This window comes from Gymnoscopelus braueri, assembly GCF_963280865.1.
Source record: "Gymnoscopelus braueri genome assembly, chromosome: 2".
NCBI lineage: Eukaryota > Metazoa > Chordata > Actinopteri > Myctophiformes > Myctophidae > Gymnoscopelus > Gymnoscopelus braueri.
The window spans coordinates 33870764-33890492 of NC_137604.1; the positions used below are offsets into that span (position 1 = coordinate 33870764).

Consider the following 19729-nt stretch of genomic DNA (forward strand, 5'->3'; position numbering starts at 1 on the left):
AATTATTATTTTAACCAGTGGTTCTCAAATATTTTGATGTCATGGTTGGAGCCCCACATTTACATGTATTTGTCCCTAAGCCTAAGTCTAACCCCCATCTGAAAATGTTTTGTGCCAGGGAGCCCCGTATCAGATTTTTGTGTTAGAATGTTTCAAAAATCTTCCAAATATTCCACATATGATTTCAAGATTTTTTTTTATTTTTTTCAAGCTCATTTTTTTTTTAAATTCGCTACACTTTGTGAGCTTGTAGATCTGCTATTTTTAAATGGCCGATGTATTACTGTGAGTGAGTGCTCATGTGGCCTAGTTGCGTCTTTTGGGCTTGTTTTCATAGACCTTCTTGCTTGTTTCTCTCACAGAATCTGGCAACACTGGTAGGTGCCTTAGGTACTCATCAAACCATAACAAGAGGACTGTGAACATCACTGGCTAAACTGCTAATATTTCAAAGCTGTATTCATTGCTTACATTATTATTGCTTACAGATAGACGCGCATCACACCTGTAAAAATGAAGCTTCGGTGTCTGGTCACCGTGTTGTTGTGTCTGGTTGTGGGTGCGATGGCAGGAAGATACTCCAGGGAGGCGAATGAAGCTAAACCCAACAGTGATGGGAATAAGGCGATAGAGTTCAGGATAGCTAAGATGAACCAGGTGTGGGAGAAGGCTCTGAGGGTACGTATATAGAAGACATTTACATTTATTGTGTGAGGAAGAAGTATTGTCTGTTTTAGATTAATGTTGTAGTGTTCTGCCCCCCTCTCCATTGCAGTGGTTCTCAAAGTGGGGCCCAGGCAGGGACTCTCCAAGTTCTTTGAGGGGGGTCTAAATGAACCCGTAGCTCATTTAGACCCCCTCTGTAACTCTGTCTGTAACTGACAGTAACTCTGTCTGTAACTGACAGTAACTCTGTCTGTAACTGACAGTATACAAATGGAACCAAATTTCCATTTGGTTCCATTTGTATACTGTCAGTTAAGGGGGCCCTTGAAATGTAAAAGTTTGAGAACCACTGACCTATTGTCATTGTTGAGACTTGGTTTATTTGCAGAACTCATATTTGGGATCAGGTTAGAACCCTACATTAATTTACTACATACATGCATATCATATGCAGTTAATTTGTGATGCTCTTAATGCCTTACTCACTCTCTGTATTAAATCCATTTGACTCTTAACACAGTCTAATCCATGTAGTCTTCTTAACACTGATTCAAGCAACTCCTAGATGCTATTTTTAATATCTGGCATCTAGAGTTGCAATGCCAACCCTTGACAGCCCATACATCCAAACAGAAAAGTCCTATCTGATTGTATTAAACGACGTTAAAGGGATAGTTCACCCAAAAAATGACTTATTTTAAATCAATTACACACCCCATGAAGCCTTGAATTCATGGAGATTTTTTTGTTTTTCTCGCTTTCCTAAGCCAACAATTTGATGACCAGCGGAGTCTCAATGGAGACCCACTCAAAGACAAAACAAAGAAAAACATGAATGAATTCAAGCCTCCGTGGGGAGAGTTTCAGTAACTCAACGTGCTGCTGCCTCCTGCATTATGTGCAATTTAGAAACAGGTGATATGCAGGACCGTTGAGTGATTTCCAACGAGCGCTTCAAAACTTGAACACTTAAAAAAATATCACCTGCATGGAATTTATTGACAAAAAGTAGCTCATAACATACGGTGTATTTTTATGAAACAAAATGATGTAGCATTATAGCATGTGAGTTGCACTAACACTATTGTCAATGACTTGTTCAGATGCAGTTGTCCCCGGTGCGTCTGTCAGAGCTGCACAGTGACCTGAAAATGCAGGAGAAGGATGAGCTGCAGTGGAAAAAGATTAAGGCTGAAGGACTGGATGAAAATGGCGAGAAGGAGGCCCAGCTCCGACGCAACTTCAATGGTGAGTGTTACCTTGAGCCGAGGTATCCACCAGATGTGTGTTTATTAAGTTCACTTTAGATTCTGCCCACAGACACAGAATGAATCGGAGTGAGAGCTATGACGTTCATCCATTAAAGTTGAACTTACATTAAAGCACACACTGGCTTTGAGGAGTAACCACAGAGAGGAAGTAAATGGAGGTTACAGTTATTACAACAGGAACACAACTATCAAGCTCCTACTGTATTAACATAGGGAGTCATATAATAGCCATAAAAATGTGAAAGACGAGGCTTATGCACCATCATGTGACAAACGTAACAGATCTCTCAGTTTCTGTATTTTCAAATTCTGTATTTGATAACATTTGTAGAATGGCTGTAATCTGGTGACTGGCGTTAGTTCCCATTTCAGACTCAGAAGAGGGAAGAGTGGTACAGGTACAGTAGAGAGTTTAGGTCTATTGATACTGTTGTCAGAGGCTTCGCTCTGTCCAGAAACCACAAATTAATTCTGTATAGTAAGGTAGGGTTGTTTTCAAACCCAAATTCAATTATTAAGTTTTAATCAGTACTGTTTGAGAATCGATAGAATACGATGTCACAAAACATGTTTGTAATATTGCAATACTCAAGTGTATCGATTTTGTTCATTCATTTCAGTATGATTAGAAAATCTTCTTGGAGAGACTTAAAACTTAATTGAGATAGGTAATTCAGGGGTCAGGACCGAATACAAGAAAATGCAGAAAATGGAAGCAGATTCAGAAGTCGATGTGACTTCTTAAGCACATAATGATGAGCTTAATTTCAAATGCAGAAGCCCATGTGACTTCATCATTGATGATTAGGCTAATTTCAAATTCTTTACCGCACATTGATGATTAGCCAACATTGACTCGGTTATCAAATAACTTGGGTAATGTTTTAATGACTATAGAGAAAATGTGAACAAACGTGGCGGTAGGGTCCTCATGCTTTCCAGCTAACAGTTATTTGGCTTAAAGTGTTCAGAGATAGCCTACAGTAGTGTATATGTGTTACTCTGTGACTTATAAGCTCCATGACTCTGAAACTAGTTCATAGTTGATGATGAAGCACTACTGGCTTCATGGCATTGCTGATTCAGCAAGTACTGTACAAGAATAGTCTACTGGGGCAGAATTATATAGGCAGAAGTATAGAGCAGCTGTCCTAAGATAAACACTCAGATTTGAGCTTATCATATTTTAGTTACAGTCAGAGAGATTTCTTCATTTTTTACAGAGTGGAAGCCACACCATTCAAGTATCTCTACAATAATTCAGATTTCTTCCCCCCCTGAGCTTGGCTCTGTGGTATTTTAAGCTTCTTTGTTGTTCAGTGGAGCTTTTAATTTTTTGCTTATCCCATATGCATAGACCTGTGTGTGTGTGTGTGTGTGTGTGTGTGTGTGTGTGTGTGTGTGTGTGTGTGTGTGTGTGTGTGTGTGTGTGTGTGTGTGTGTGTGTGTGTGTGTGTGTGTGTGTGTGTGTGTGTGTGTGTGTGTGTGTGTGTGTGTGTGTGTGTGTGTGTGAGAGAGATCTAGGAGGTGATGTAAAGCATCAAGCATGGCTCCACTTAAATATTAAATACTTATTCAAGAAGCAATTTATTTAAAGGTCCGAGGATCAAACGTATTACGGAAGGTGCCAGCATGTAAAAAGAAGACATGCAGGCACATCACTGTGAGACTTAAGTCAAGTAAAAAAAGAAAAGTTGCCTGGTCTGTTCTGATAATCTGCCCTTAGCTAGCTTGACTAAATGAAGGCTTGACAGTTGGCTGGCTACACTCATTTTCACCAGCTCATTCATTATGGAACATGCTACATATATCCTCTGCTGTCCTAATGAGACTCAGAGTGCGAGCAGGCAGTGGGCGATAACACCTCTATAGTTAGGCTTATAGAAAGTATGGTGACTATGGAGCCATTTACTGAAGCTTTTGTCACTGAACGCGGGGACCCAGGTAATTGGATTGTAGCCCAGATACCCTAAAGTAGGCCTACTCTACTGTCTGACTGAGATGTACCGTATGTGCAGTACATGCGTGTGACTCAGAATGATGGAACAGGCAGAACTACTTGGCAGTATACGATTGTATTATGCTTTCCGTTCACTTGATTGCTATTATCTTACTGTTAAATATGCTGTGACCATTATCAACTTGAACCCTAGTATCCTTATTCTGGGTGAAGATTTGCTGAAAATGGTAGATCTACAAGCAACACGTGAGTTGTAGATCAGCTATTTTCGGGAAAGTGATTTGGTGTATAGGGGGAAAAAAGCGGACGAATACAGAGCTGAGCCTGGTCAACTACAGTAAGTATTAGTTTATGAAGTACTGTATAGAGGGTTTAAGTGGTTAAATCCAAATTTGCAAGCAGTCATAATGTATTTTTGATGTCTAGTGATCCTGGCCAAGTATGGGATGGATGGGAAGAGAGATACACGGCCACTGGAGAGCAACTACCTGAAGGACCATGACCACGACCCTAAAGATGGAGACACATTTGATGACCCCAGGCTGGATAAACTCTGGAACAAGGTGTGTGTGTGCGTGGGCACGTCGTGCTTGTGTGCAACCTAATAATAAATACTTAAATACATTTAAATAGTTGCACAGTCCAGTATTTGATACAAAAAATGTGACATTTGCTACTGCCAAATAATTTCTTATTTTCCCTGATGAAGACGAAGTCGAAAAGTTGGCAGTAGCCCAATTCATATTTATTCTCCGAGGCTGGAGTGTGGCTCTTTTATTTTTCCTTTAGTTTATGGGCCCACAGCTGTGGTCAGCACTTAACCAACACAAGTGTGTATTCCTCTACATCCCATTCTTTGCAATATTGCATTCAAAATGGTCATAATAAAAGCATAAAAGTAACATATTGCAAAAAGATGATAATAATAATGTGCTTCTACGTCGGGGAGTGAAGAGAGAAGGAATGAAGGGTCACTCCCACCCTTTTTTGTTATTTTGTGCTGTCAAATGATAACCTGGAATCACCAAAAAGTCATACCCTGAAGAAGGCCGTGCTGGCCGCTACGCGTGGGTTATCCCAGTTTTTGACAACTTCTATTATGAACTAGCCACATCACTAAAGGCTTTTAAACTTTTTTCACCAGAATAGTGCCTTGAGGTTTTTTGTCCATTGCACCAAAAAGTTTCGTTGAAATTGATTTTCAGTTCATTTCATAAACCACTGAACCGAGAAACTTGTCAAACAAAATCTTAATGTGTGATTACATCAGCAAGCCCCTATGACTAAACATTCACCTCTGTGATTCCCATAGCTCAGATATTCCTCCACACGCAGCTGTCATTGTGGAGACACTGTTGTGCTGCTACGCTGTTCTGAATCTGAATCTAATTCCAGATGGCGGGTCAAAACATGCACACAAAAAAACTGCATTGTGGTACCATCTCTCTCTCTCCCCCTCTCTCCTCCTCTCCTGTCTCTCTCCCTCCCTCCCTCCCTACCTCCCTCTCTCCTCCTCCTGTCTTTCTCTATCTCCCCCTGGAGTCATCTGAGCCCAATTGTGTTCAATGTGTTCATTGCATTACTTAATTTATCAATTTTGCGCTAGCTGCATCTAATGATATACCCTGGCCTGTCGCTGTCCCATAATAAGTGGAACTGAACCATTCACCAATCGATGCATGTCCAGTGCAGGGAGGTTACAGCAGTGAAAGTGTGTGGGGTTTCTAATTCTAATTATGTAAATAATTATAAAGGATGAGTAGGAAAATGATTGTCTAATTCGTACCTGGTGAGAAAAACCAAGCCTATATTACCTGCCGTTGATTCTGCTGAATATGCATGCGTTCCATGCGGTCCCGAAACACTCTCTCTCGAATGCAATTGAATGGACTCGCTAGTGTGGTGAAAAGCTGTCGCAGCTTAAAGGGATAGTTCACCCAAAATGACTTTTTTTCTATCGATTAGTCACCCCGTGGAGACTTGAATTCATGGATATTTCTTTGTTTTTGTCGCATTCCTAAGCCAATAATTTGATGATTGGCAGCGGTTCCGGTAGGAGACACAAAGACTCTCCTTTGTGTCTCCTACCGGAACCGCTGCCTACCGGTCCGCTGGTCATCAAATTACTGTTGACTGTTGATAAAACATAGCCTAATTGCGATCAGACTTTGCAGATTACAGATACATTTGAATGACAGAAATAGAATTACATTTGCATGGTGCAGGATCTTCATACAGGGGACATATGAGCACATAGGCTACTGTGTAATGGCTCAGCAGAACATAATAAGGCTACATGTACAAAGTTTCACGGCAGCTCAGTCCTGACAATTGTGGTACTGGTACTGGTATATCTTTCTTTTTATATATGGTCGTTGATTAACGTCCACGTACATTTTTGGTGACTATGAATTAGGCTTTTGCTTCTCTACCATGTCTAACCCCTCAACAGCTGACTGCTGTGAGTGTGAAGGGATGCCCAGACAGGTTAAAATGTCCACTCCACTTCTCTATCTACACTACAGTACACCATACTCTGAGCTTGCCAAAGGCCCTGTCGTACCTAGGCCTGTCACAATTATTGTCTCCACCAAGCCTGTGCCTCCGTCAGTGTGTCTGTGAGCAGCTAATCTCCAGCCCCATTGGACCGATTGGCGTGAAACTTTTCACGCACACTCCCAGTAGGCTAGAAGAAGCCTCCATTAGGCTAGAACAAGATTTGGGGCAGAACCTCTGCCCTAAATCTTTCAAATCGGCCTCACGTGGTGCTATAACAGGGCCAGGTCAAAATATATCCTTGGCTCACTACGCAACTCCCTAGGCCACTCCAATTTCTACTGATTTTTGGCCACATAGGATTTTCTTCAAAACACGCTTTTGTTACTTCTACAGATTTTGGCCAAAACTCATATAAATGTTTTGTACATAATCTACATATCTTTGAGGTCACGTAATAAATATGTATCTGTCAGATTTTTCTGATTCCATTCAGAATGGCTATGAGTGGCTTTTAAAGTTTGCGGGAAGGACCCATTTTGCACAAAATGGCACAAATCATGAACACAGCATCGGATTGCCGTGAAACTTTGCACGCACACCCCCAGTAGGCCAAAGAATAACCTCCACCCCAATTATTTTTCATGATGGCGCTATAACAGCCCACTTCAAGTTATGGCCTATAACTCTTGAACTGTAGCTCATACAATCAATCACTTTTTTTTCTCCTGGATTCCTTGGATCATGACACAACTCCCCATGGCGTGGTGTTATGCTAAGTAAGAATTACAGGCATGTGTATTGATTACGAATCCAGATTCAGATACGATCCTTCCTACCCACTGTATTATTGGATGAGGTCCATTGTCCTCCATTCCAAGTTATCCTGCCACAGATGACCTTCCTCGATTTAACTAAGGCCTAGTGGCAATTGTGGAAACTGACGCCTCTACTTCTCCTCGATTCATTTTTCCTTATCAGGCCAAAAGCTCTGGGAAGTTCTCCAGCGAGGAGTTGCTGAGCCTGAAGAGGGAGTTTCAGCACCACAAAGACAAGATCCACGAGTACAATATTGTCATGGACACCGTGAGCCGCACTGAGGGTGAGCTGCCTGACAGCCCAATTAAGCCCAATTTATACTTAATTTATACTTAATTAACAGATTTTCAAGCAAACATTGCATCACCCTGTTCGCATGAAACTCGATCTTTAGCGAGTGACACCGCCACTTCAGCATCAGTCAATGTTTTGTGTGTCAGGTAGCCTCTACCTGGTTCTGATATTACTCTATGGAGCTACGTTTGTGGTCCATTCTGGTCCGTTTTCTTTGCATTAGCCTTGTTTTCTGATAATGATGTCCTTTGGACCAGAGGAGCAGTACCGTTGTGCATGTCACTCCGCGCTGCATACACAGATGGTGCTTGTCGCATCTCATCACTGAGCCTAAGTCCGGCCAGCCGGCCTAGGGAGGAGAGACGTGTCAATTTGACGACTGTTTTGCACAAGGCATTCCAAATAGCACTCCCACTTTATTACTTGTGTGATGTGTTTTAACCCATTAAGACCTCATTAAAATTAACCTCATTTTGTTCTTTCCACCGTTTTTATCTTCTCCCTCCTTGTCCCACCTTTCATTCTTACTCCCTGCTAAATCCTCCATCTTCCTCCTCCCCCCCGCCCCATCCTCCATCATATGTTTCCATAGAGATACATAAAAATGTGATCTCTCCCCTGGAGGGCGAGGAGAAGGAGCATGTGCTGCACCAGAAACACACCGAGCTGAAGCAGCAAATGAGGGACCTCAACCAGGGCTTTGAGAGACTTCGCAAATTAAGCCATGAGGGGTTCACTGAAGACAGTGGTAAGCAACACACACACACACTTTTTTTTGCTTCTGCTTTTAATTTCAAATCGAATGTGTGTGTAACAGGAGATGTGGTCAGAATGACCTTGACATAAATGAAAGAGGGGATTTAAAGTAGGCCAATGCAGTCAAACCTTCAGTCATATTATATAAAACCAGTAGTGTTGAGAAAACATTCTTGAATGTTTTTCCTCATGGGATTGTTTCTTCTCACATAACCTTCTACCACGTTGGGGTTTGGCCTTCCACGCAGACACAATTAAAAATGAGTTGGAAGTTATAAATGGGCTGCCTCTGGTCATCCTTCTCTAGTTGTACTCTAGAGAGTGCAGTTCTTCCATCCTGGTCCTCTGGGACCCCACTCCCACTGGATTTCTGTCCTACTTGGAAGTTAATTGCATTCACCTGGAGCCCAAAGTCCCTGATTGGAAGGGATAGAATGAGAATCATAGAAACAGCCAACTCCTATGTGTAATGTGGCACCATAATGGATGTGATATGTAACCAGCAGAATGGTCATAAGGATAAAAATAAGGTGTATAATCATCATACGTTATCAAAATGTATAACTAAAATATTTCTGATATGATAGTGATATATACTGTTATTATTTACCTGTTTCTCGGTGGTATGGTCAACCCCTTTTACATGTTTGTGTGAGATCTATAACGTGCAGCCATGCCACCTCAGTGCCATGTTACACACGACCACGATGGTGGCACTGTTACACAAATCCCATTTCTATTCCTATTACGCTGTGATAGAATGAAAAGGATGACCGATGGATGCGGTTACTGTAACCTTCTGGTCAGATAGAAAAGCAGCAGTACTTGGGAGGGTAGGCGAAGGTCAGGATTGAAGAAGAAGTACTGTGGGATCTTTAGAGACAGTTTCAGTCTGTCGCATACTAGTTAAGCTGAAGGGAACCGAACTAGTCTCATTTTGACTGTTACTGACTCACTGAGTCATTCATCTTCACACCCTCGCCTGATTTCCTACTCCTTCTTGCGTCAAAAGGCTTATTGTCCTCTTCCCTTTTGTACCCATCTATTGTTATATAATTTTTTGTGCTGAGTCATCAGACAGGGAACGGGGGGGAGTTATGACATTTTTTTTGTTTTGTTTTTAAATGCACTCCAGTGGGTTGAGTTCCCAAGAGCCCATACTCAGGCCCCTCTCTTTCCATTTCATACTGGGACTTTTGAATGTTACGCACATCATTACAGAGCACTTGCTAGCAAGTGAACAACCTAGAAAGGTTGTATTTCAAATATGTGTTTTGAACTGCAACTGGTATAGGACACTCTGCAAGTGTTTAAAGTGATGCCAAAATGTGTGCTAACATTCAGGTCCTTCTCTGTCCCTGTATAGAGTTCAGAGAGCCTCGTGTGATTGAGCTGTGGGAAGCTGCCAGGAGAGCAAACCTTACAGATGATGAATTGGAGTCTCTTAAGGTACGTGTTAAATCTCTGCAGTTCTCTATTTGTATTAATTGTTGTACTTAATCCCCCCACAGTGCTTGTAGAGTTCTTGTGGAAATGTCTCCCTGTATCAATCAAGTTTTCAATTGGCAGCAGACATTTAATTAATCAATGAGAATCACTTAAGCTCCAAAGATAACGACAGTTCCCATTCACATCTATTACTTTAATTTAACCTTGGCAGTGAACCTTGTAAGCTAAACTATTTGTGTTCATTACGTTTTGATATTGGCATTATTCTGTTTCTTCTCCTTCTTCTGCCACTTTTCGCAGTTCGGGCTGAACCGTGCATACGCTTTTTACGAAACTCGGCCATATGATAGATGGTCATGAAAAACTATCAAGAAATAAATCTCACAATCTTTCGTCAAAAGGTGGCGCTATAGCACTCAATTGAAAATGCCAACTTTGAACAGGTACAACTCATGCCCTGTTTGACCTACAGCCATAAAACTTCGATACACACATGCGTCTACTCATGATGAACAACTTTCAACCTCTGACCTTTAGATCTCCCACCATTTTGAATTATATGAAAAGCAGTTAAAATCTATCTCCTGCTGGGATTTTTGAGCAATCTGCACGAAACTTTTTACACATGAACTTTGGACCTATGCCGACAAACTGATGCAGCGGATTTTCCATAAGTGAAAAAATGAAGCTTTAATGAGCCAATGAATATTGCAGTTTTATGACAATTATTCATCTGCCCCTAACACATACATGCAGACTCACATTTCTTTGAAACTTTGCGGTAATGTAGAGGGTCATTCCAAATATCACTGAAACCAATCTTACTCCAATTGGGAAGCGATTTTTTTTAAAATGCAAACTTTAAACAGGCAAAAGTCATGCCTCGTTTGGCCGACAGCCATTAAACCTGCTTACACATGTGCCTTGACTCATGAGGAACACATCTATCACGTTGACCAGTAAGCTCCGCCCTTAGATTGTCCGCAATTTTGAGCAGTTTGAAAACCCCTTAAACCCAGGATTTTTCAGCTATTTGCGTGAAACTGTATCATCTGTGTGATCTCTTTTTTCACAGTGTCTGTCTGTTGGTCCAATGGCTTCTCGCTTGAGCGAGTGCCTTAAAACCTCAAGGTCGACAGTTCAAGCCTCACTTGATATAGACTTCATTTAAGTTGCATTGCACACAACATGATTGTGTCAATTAATGCATAGGTAGTGTTGCAGCCTGTCAATCCGAAGGTTGAGGGTTCGATTCCTGTTAATGGCAATAGGTTGAGATGTCCAATCAATGCATTCTGCTTCCATCTCTCTCTCTCTTCAATCTATTCCGTTTCCATGTCTCTCTCTCTTCAATCTATTCCGTTTCCATGTCTCTCTCTCTTCAATCTATTCCGTTTCCATGTCTCTCTCTCTTCAATCTATTCCGTTTCCATGTCTCTCTCTCCAATCTATTCCGTTTCCATGTCTCTCTCTTCAATCTATTCCGTTTCCATGTCTCTCTCTCTCTCTCTCTCTCTCTCTCTCTCTCTCTCTCTCTCTCTCTCTCTCTCTCTCTCTCTAATCTATTCTGTTTCCATGTCTCTTTCTTTCTCTCTCTCTGGCAAGCTTTCTCGGATGCGCCCCCCACACTCCCACCTTCTTTCCTCAAAACTGCAGCACTGATAGTGGTTTATTTGGTAGCATTTTGTAGTGAGTGACTGACTGGTTTTACTTGCATAAACTTAACTGTTCAACAATAAGGGAGAGCGGAGGTGAGCTGCGCTGCGTCAGTTTAACAGCCGCAGCTGTAGCAGTTCAGAGGAGCAGACAGACAGGCAGTAGTATCACAAGGTTAATTCACTCATGCAAAAGTGATGTGACTTGCAAACGACAAAGAAGTGATAGAATACAGATTGCGCAAGTGTCATCATTCATTTCAGAATACTACAGCACAGAAAAATAAAAAATATGTATTTTTTTTTCTTCTTTTTTTTGGCCAACACTTTTTGTTCTCCAAAATGCCGCTTCAGGCAGTCGCCTGGGTCGCCTGTATGGACGCGCCGGCCCTGTCTGTGGTCCCTCTATTAGATTAATGTATCTGTTCTCCATATGTCTGTTTGCAGCTGTGCATGTAAATGAAGCTGAAGGGGACATGAACATTTCTCTGTACTGTATATGTGCTCTCCATCTATTATTCCTTCAGGAGGAGTTGCGTCACTTTGAGACCAAGGTGGAGAAGCACAGCCACTACCAGGAGCAGCTGGAACTGTCTCACCAGAAGCTGGTGCATGTTGAGGCCTTAGGAGACCAGGACCACATCAAGAGGAACCAGGACAAGTACAACTCACTGTCTGAGAAGGCCAGAGAGATGGGCTACAAGGTAGGCAGGGACAGACGGACTGGTAGAGAACAGGGCTTCCTGTGGCTTTTTACCCTGCCTGTTGGCAGGATGCTACTGTAGCAAGTTTGTGGCAGCGGGAAGGTAAATGGCTAGCTGCTGCACAAATAGTGTTGTAGTTACCTTTTTGGTTATTTGAATAAACAAGCAGTTATTTTTTAAACATATAAAAAAAATATATATATATCAATGAATAAATTAACCGCTTTTTATGCTTTGTTACACAACAGTGTCATGCAAAAAATGTGAAAATAGCAGATCTACAAGTTAAACGTTTCACATAATAATGCATTGTGAGCTTGTTCATCTATTTTCAATATTTCTGAAAGTTTTTGCCCAAAATGGCATGATTGATTATTAATCGATCATTTTATTACATTTTTTGTATTATTTTATGATCGAGAACTGTAGTTCTTCTGTTGCACCCTACAAGATAAACTGTGAAAGATGTTGATGGCTTAAGTAAATTTAGATGAGAGATACAGTACCACGGGGAGATGTGGGCAGTATATGTTTGAGTATTAATGGACTCCATCTTGATTTTCAGATGAAGAAACACATGCAGGACCTGCATAACAAGATCTCCAGCCAGGGACTCAAGCACAATGAACTCTAAGTGGCTGGGTTCTTTGAATCTTTGAAAGTTTCCCTCCATACTCTGCCCCATTACTTGAAACTACTGTGAGAGTCACTGTTTTTTAAATCAATTTTGTAGTGATTTTTCTATTATTACATTTGCAATGACTAATTATTGATGATGTGTATGAGTAAGCCTGTGTGCTCAAAGGATACATGACGTAATGTTTGTATATAATGATGTTATAATATAATAGATGTTTTGTTTTTCTAATAAATCAGCTATTGCCATTCTGTAAAAATGATCTCAGACTTGATTAATGTATTGTTACCCGGGGCCTATTACACGAAAGGAGAATGAAATAAGCCTGGATTGAAGTAAAATCCAGGTTTGACAAAGTCTGGTCCGTACAGCCTGGTTTATTCCATTCCATGAACGCCAAACCAGGCTGAAAAGGAGCGACTTTGTCGAGCTAGACCTTGTCAAGCCAGGCTGTGTCGAGCCAGGATGCTAAAGCCAGGCTTCACATATTCCTATAAAAGACCATGAAAGTCGATCAATCATGGAGCCCAAAACCAGAGCGGCGTTCTTCTCTGTGGCTGAACAGCAGCACTGCAGCAGCTCATGGAACAGTGGCGTTCCCAGGAATTACATTTAGGGCAGGCGAGATCCCCCCCCCCCTACGAAGGGCGGGCGGGGGGGGGGGGTACTCAGGGGAAACAAGTTAACAACAACGCTACACTGACTACAAAACTGAAAAACGTTAATAAAAACAATATGCAAGTATAATCAATCAATCAATTAATTCTTCAGCGGTGGTCTCTTCATGTTGTAATTGCCTAATGAATGGCTCAAGCTGCTCTCAGAGCCCCTTTTATGCCAGGTGAGAACAGGTGATGGCCCAGACCCCCACCCCTGGCACTTCTGGTACCCCATGAAGACAAAGGCATACATTTGCATCACTATATAGGCGAGGGTCGCTCTGCTGAATGCATACGGTGGTGAGATTAGCTGCCTGCCCGCGTGAATGGACGAGGAGGCGGGCGAATGGTCCGACGGCCACTATTCTGTTCTGTTTGGATTTTTTTCACTGCCTGTTTTTCAGTCAGTCTTTTACTTCATTTTCTAGGGGAGGCAAGATTTTAGTTCATGCCTCTACGGTGGGTACGCCACTGATGGCATCACAATCATTTTTAACCACTTAGCTTTGGCTATTCAAAAATAGCAGATCTACAAGCTCATACCAAGTGCCACGCTATGAACTTGTAGATCTGCTATTTTTGAAAAATCTTGAAAATGTGTGCATATCTTTGAAATATATATACATTTTTAAATCGAACATTTTTAACTCAAATCTTTGCTTCTGGGGGTCCCTGGCACAAAACATTTTCAGATGGGGGTCCACGGCCAAATGTAAATCAATTTAGGGGTCCTTGGCATGAAAAAGGTTTAAAAACCACTGTTCTAAATGGCAGTGGTTCACAAACTTTTTAGCTCAAGAGTCTTGAGGCTTGGGTCCCGGCTCCCGGGGAGACATCAAATTTCTCTTTTGGGTCTTGAGTCCCAAGACTCAAGACCCAAAAGAGTCTTGAGTCAAGACCCAGGCTCCCGGGGAGACATCAAATTTCTCTTTTGGGTCTTGTCCCAAGACTCAAGACCCAAAAGAGAAATTTGATGTCTCCCCGGGAGCTTGGGTCTTGACTCAAGACCCAAAAGAGAAATTTTATGTCTCCCCGGAATAATACGAGGAAGTAAAATGTATAATAAGCAAGAAAGGAAACACGGCCGCAATAAATGGATCCAGGGAGAAAGCGTGGCATGGCAAAGTATTGCCGACGAATTAAATGCACAAGTCGTCCAAAAATATATACAATTTATATACAAGTCCATAAATATATAATTCAGTTAGGCTTAAACATGAGGAGTGTATAGTGAATATTGGAATTATCGCCTACTAATCTACAATGCAATAGCCTATTATATGCGCCATGCATCCAACCAACATGTCAGAGTTCTTTTAAGTGTCTTGTTCAGGGACCCTGACGCATTGCTGAGGCGTGGGATCGAACCTGGAATGTATGACTTGTCAGGAAGGCTCTCTAACCATTTAGCTATGGCCACATCATCAGCAGAGACTCTAAGGCAGTTCTACTCTGTAACAGTAAAGGGGATTCAGTGGAAACCAGCAAAATGAGGAATAATATAATAAAAGACTGTCTTGCTAATAAATCGTCATGTCTCTCATTTTTTACAATGTATTTGATATTACCTTTATATTATTTAATAAATTATGCATTTCATCCTCTATATATTGTCCAGCAACCTTTTTGATTAAGGTTAAACAGCCAAGTTTTAAAATAGTAGACCCATGGGAGCCAGATTGCTCAGATGCAAAGGTTCCTGTGCTGGGATTCGATCCCATGATCTTGTGGTCTGAAGTCAAGAGCTCTTCCGACTGAGCTATGGATAGAGCAGCCGCATAACAAGCAGAAGTCACGTTGTCAACTCCCACCCTCACCAGGGTCAAAAACTTTATAATTGAAATACGAACGTTTATGTAGATGAATGAACGGGTCAAAAATGGAGAAAGTGCAAACACCAGGTTGAAGTTCATCCATGACGGTCATGACGGATCCAGACTGCACTAGCGATTTGTTTACATTCGACCGCATGGCTCATTTGCATAAGACGTTACCATATTGATTTTATCCCACTGTTGAGGGTTAGGGTTATGTTTTATATATTTTGTTTAAGACTTAGAGTAGGCTGCCTTGCCCCACTGGAATACAGTGACTGATATGAATTAATAATATACTGGACCATACGTAAAATGAAGAATACCTTGTGATGTCAGTGACATTTTATTACAAATGAAAATAAAAATAAGAAACAGTGCTCTAACAATACGTTTTCGTATAGCAGCAATTTTGCATGTACAATATAAATATTAATATTTTGTCTGTCAGGCGGAAACCTCATTAGGGCCAAAACTGTTAAAAAACAAGACTTGCGCAACATAATTTGGCAAGACACACCATCTCCGGTTTACTTCCCGTATCTGCATAGTCTCGCGTCTCACGTAGCTATCTGCGTGAAGTGGGCGGACGCCAACCTGCTTCCGGTCTCCTAAAAAGGCGTCCGCCCACTTAACGCAGATAGCTACGTGAGACGCGAGACTATGCATATACGGGAAGTAAACCGGATATGATGTGTCTTGCCGATTTTTGTTGCGCGAGTCTTGTTTGTTTTTTTCAGGACTTTCAAAAAGCTTTAAGCATTGGTTCTCAAAGTGGGGTCTGGGGACCCCCAGGGGTCCTTGGGGGGGGTTCCAGGGTGTCCCCAGCAAAATGTTATTATTAAATATGGCTATTTTATTGCTACTTTTAACCTGTTAATGGATCCTATGTAAGTAAAGCCTGATAAAAGGGTCAAACTCCCGAAATCCACCAGAATACTGGAAATTACATCTACTCTGTTAAAAATGTCCTGGGGGGGGGGGGGACCCCCAATGTGGTCAAGAGCCTAAGAACTATAGTGTTAACAGAGTGACAATGACATATAACATGAGTCATTGTGAAACAATTATGATTCATTAAATTGATTATATCTTATTGTATTTATTTCATTTTATTTGAATGCAGGGTCATTAAAATGAGTCCATATACAAACACATGTGTTGAATTAACTGTGGAAAAACTTGAAGAACAAGACACTGGAGACACAAGTAAGCTTGGCTGTTAGCCTGGTCCATACCAGGCTAACTTCAGAGCTACATTTCCATGGTAACTATTAACTAAGGTAGGATTGCGTAAAGTTAATTTCGTGAAATCGAGTCATGGATAAACTTATCCAGGGTGCTCTGGCTAAACTAATCTGGCAAGATAATTCAGCTTTCATGAAACCGATTCATCGCTAATCCTGGCTAAATTAAGCCAGGATAGGTGTTAAATCCAGGCTTAACCCCTAATTCTGCTTTCGTGAAATAGGCCCCAGTTAGGAATCAAAGAAAACAATGGACTTGAAAACATAACAGCAATCTTTTAATATTCAACAATATACAAGTGCATACATCATACAAAGGTCAACAATATTTAAAAAATATAGTTTCATATAGTTCCTAATCTTGGCATAAATAAAAGCGTTCATTATTTACAAGTAAGTCCTGCAGAGGACATCCGCCCTAGTTGCCACTGCTGACCTGAAGCTGTTATGGACATTAACAAGTTAACTTGGTGACATGCCAGGTGTTCCATTGGCTCATACATTATATGTTCTCTCACCTTGTCTTTTTAAGGACCCACTGGTGGGGAACAGCTAGCCTGGCTAACACTGACTGCATGATACGGTATCATTGAGCTGCACTAGGTCTTGGTAGGTTCCATTCATTTCTCTTCGCTCAATCACTTAGCATGTATTTTAATTGGTCTTCATAATTAAATATGTAATGCCCCATCAATTAGCTACACCTCCACTAGAGGTAGGCTACTGAATAAACAAACAGGTTTATGCAAGTGGGGGCCCACTTGCAGTAAGTCTGTGTTTGTCATGTTTTCAGCTGAAGAAATTGTCGACATGTCTCACATAAGCACTTTTTTCAGTTGAAAATACAACATTTTTGTGACTACTTAGTAGATAGTCAAATTAATAGATGATCGACATACGGTATGGCACTATGGGTTCAGGAGGCCATACATTGTGATTTGTTTGATTCAACATGGGGGAATTCCAACCAGCATAGAGTTGGTAGGGCCTTCCACACTCTGGATGCAGTCTGGAGTCGTGTTGGCCAGGCTAGGGATGAGCCATATGAAAAATATCAATGTAACTATTGGCCAAATCAACATGTTAACATCAGAAAGGACATGAGAAGCGGGAAGCCGGGAACACACTTTTCCATTAATCAACCATTACATTGACCATATTCACACGTTGGCCATTTTGCTCTTACATCATACCCTGTCTAGGTGAGGTTTCCCACCACCAAATATGGCCACCGTTTGAATATGGTCCATTGCTCACACACACATACGAGATGAATAATGTTACTGCCTGGCTAATTACTCGATCATGTCATACACTGGCTACATGGGCCTGAATACATTTGTGACTTGTACTAGAGATATACAGTATCTGAGCAGCTTATTTCAACAGATTACTTGGCTTTGATGTGGAATGGTCGCCTAGATTGCTGGATCTCCTGTCTACCTTAAAGCGGCACTTTTTACCTTTTTTTTTATGAATAAAATGTAATTTTGTCCAATGTGTGTTGGTGGAGTATGTTAATAGGTAGGCTGGTAGGTAGGTACTTTATTCATCCCTGGGGGAAATTCTGGGATGATATAACGTATACAATTGGGGTGGTTGTTATCGTCTCCCTGCTATTCCATCCTGTTTCTGGTTTGACACAGGTTTTGACCTGAAGGTCAAGATTCAATTTATCCCCTGAGCAAGCAGGTAGGCTTAATGGTCAAATTTCAGCACTTGCGCAGGAGACCCGGGTTCAAATTCGGGGTAGAAGAGGAAAGCTACATAGTGCAGCTTTAATGTAGGGAGGAGGCTTTAGAAATCTCCAATGTACCATTCAATTTCTCCTCCAACTTGGAATGGTTTCACAAACTGTTCGGTAAATACTGTGAATTAAATCCAAGACTTTAAGTGTCCCCTCGGCATATCCAAACGTTATAAACAAACACAGGGGGTCTGTCTTACTCCAAAATGTAGATTACAAGTTATTTAGCAACTCGCCTTGAGAGATTCTAGTAAGGCCGATGCAAATGTAATGTAAAAATAAATGTGAACTTTTGTGTCCTGGTAGAAGTATAGGACATACACATACAGTAAGCATGTGGATAGAACTCAACTAGCGTTTAAATGTTAAGGGGAGGGGAGCAACACACCAAATATATATTTTTTAGTTAATTTATATAAATAATTTGTCTATGCTGAAATAACATTCCTGGTCATATTATTGTTATGAACAGCTTATGTGCAAGTGTGTAACAATTACCAAACTATCTTCCATGTCCTTGATGTCTCAGTGGTGCCCCTACTGGTAGAAACCTCCAGCCAACCAAGTGTGCAACGTTTGCGCTGATGTTTCCTCGTACTTTCGTCTTAGAAAACGTAATCAGTATCCAAAATGTTCACGCCTCCACTATACAGGTGGTGATAGTCTCTCCACCCTCCCTCTCCACTGTTGCTCTCTCAACAGACATTTCATGGCATTTTCTAAACGAGAGGGGTGGCAGGAGAGGAAATAAAACGGGCGGTTACAGCACCTTTTATAATTTTCTATGCAACTGTATGGTTTTCAAAGAGGCTCGACGGAAATTCTTACCAGTACTCAAGGGCACTCTATAAAGCACAGAACCTATTTTTGGCCGTCCTCAGGAGGTGGTACTAACCCAGAGTTCTGGCCTGGGAACCCAGAACCCAAAAATGTTGAAATAGCCTGACCTTTTTATGACTTACTTCCCCCCTCGGGGTAGTTCTGGTTTATAATTGAAATGTGAACAAAAAACCATCAGAGAACTTCACAGGTTCAAGTTTCAGGTTATGGAAGGTCCAGGGTCACACTTTGTAAGTATTACTGAACAAAGGCGAAGTCAGTTTGGTGCAGCTCTCCTCCGGTTCTCCAGCTGAAGCAGTCTGTCCTCTCGCCCCTGGGCGTGCTCTGCCCCAACTCTCTGGGCAGTTTCCATGGCAGCAATGTCAATGTGGGCATACCTGATGGAGCCTCCTTCTGGATGGGAAGAATGGGGAAATTTGAGGTTTATGAACTTTGTGTGTCTGAAGTAAAGTTTATTATAAATCAGTGGTTCTCCACCTTTTCTGATTCAGGGCCCACTTAAAAAGATCAAAGGCGTTCACAGCCCACCCATCTGTGTTTAAGGTGGGTCAGGTGGGTGGGCCGAGTGCATTTTCAGATCAATCAATTGATTGTGTTCCGGCTTGGATCAATGGATCTACATAGTATACTTTAAGTTCCTATTTATTGGTATAGCAATGAAAACACAATGTTCAAGTATTTAAACCAAAAGTACCATCACTTTCCTTTGAAAAAT

The 19729-nt window shown here is 41.4% G+C and overlaps 2 protein-coding genes across 7 annotated transcripts in view; one reads left to right on the forward strand and one right to left on the reverse strand.

Moving 5' to 3' along the window:
* The first annotated feature begins 380 nt into the window (after positions 1-380).
* On the forward strand, positions 381-12984 carry lrpap1 (low density lipoprotein receptor-related protein associated protein 1). The gene is made up of 8 exons (XM_080452127.1): positions 381-678; positions 1770-1914; positions 4324-4460; positions 7375-7495; positions 8099-8254; positions 9629-9711; positions 11894-12070; positions 12636-12984. The coding sequence occupies exons 1-8, from the start codon at positions 514-516 to the stop codon at positions 12702-12704; spliced, it is 1053 nt and encodes a 350-aa protein (XP_080308253.1). The 5' UTR covers positions 381-513; the 3' UTR covers positions 12705-12984.
* Positions 12985-16687: 3703 nt separating this feature from the next.
* Positions 16688-19729, reverse strand: part of dok7b (docking protein 7b) — a 32185-nt gene continuing 29143 nt past the window's right edge. For 3 of the 6 annotated variants that reach the window (XM_080416670.1, XM_080416669.1, XM_080416668.1), the window contains one exon: positions 16688-19407. In XM_080416670.1, coding sequence (XP_080272796.1) covers positions 19271-19407 — 137 coding nt within the window. In that variant the 3' untranslated portion in view covers positions 16688-19270. The remainder of the gene's footprint in view (positions 19408-19729) is intronic. The other 3 variants (XR_013932283.1, XM_080416671.1, XM_080416672.1) reach the window with 3 other exon arrangements.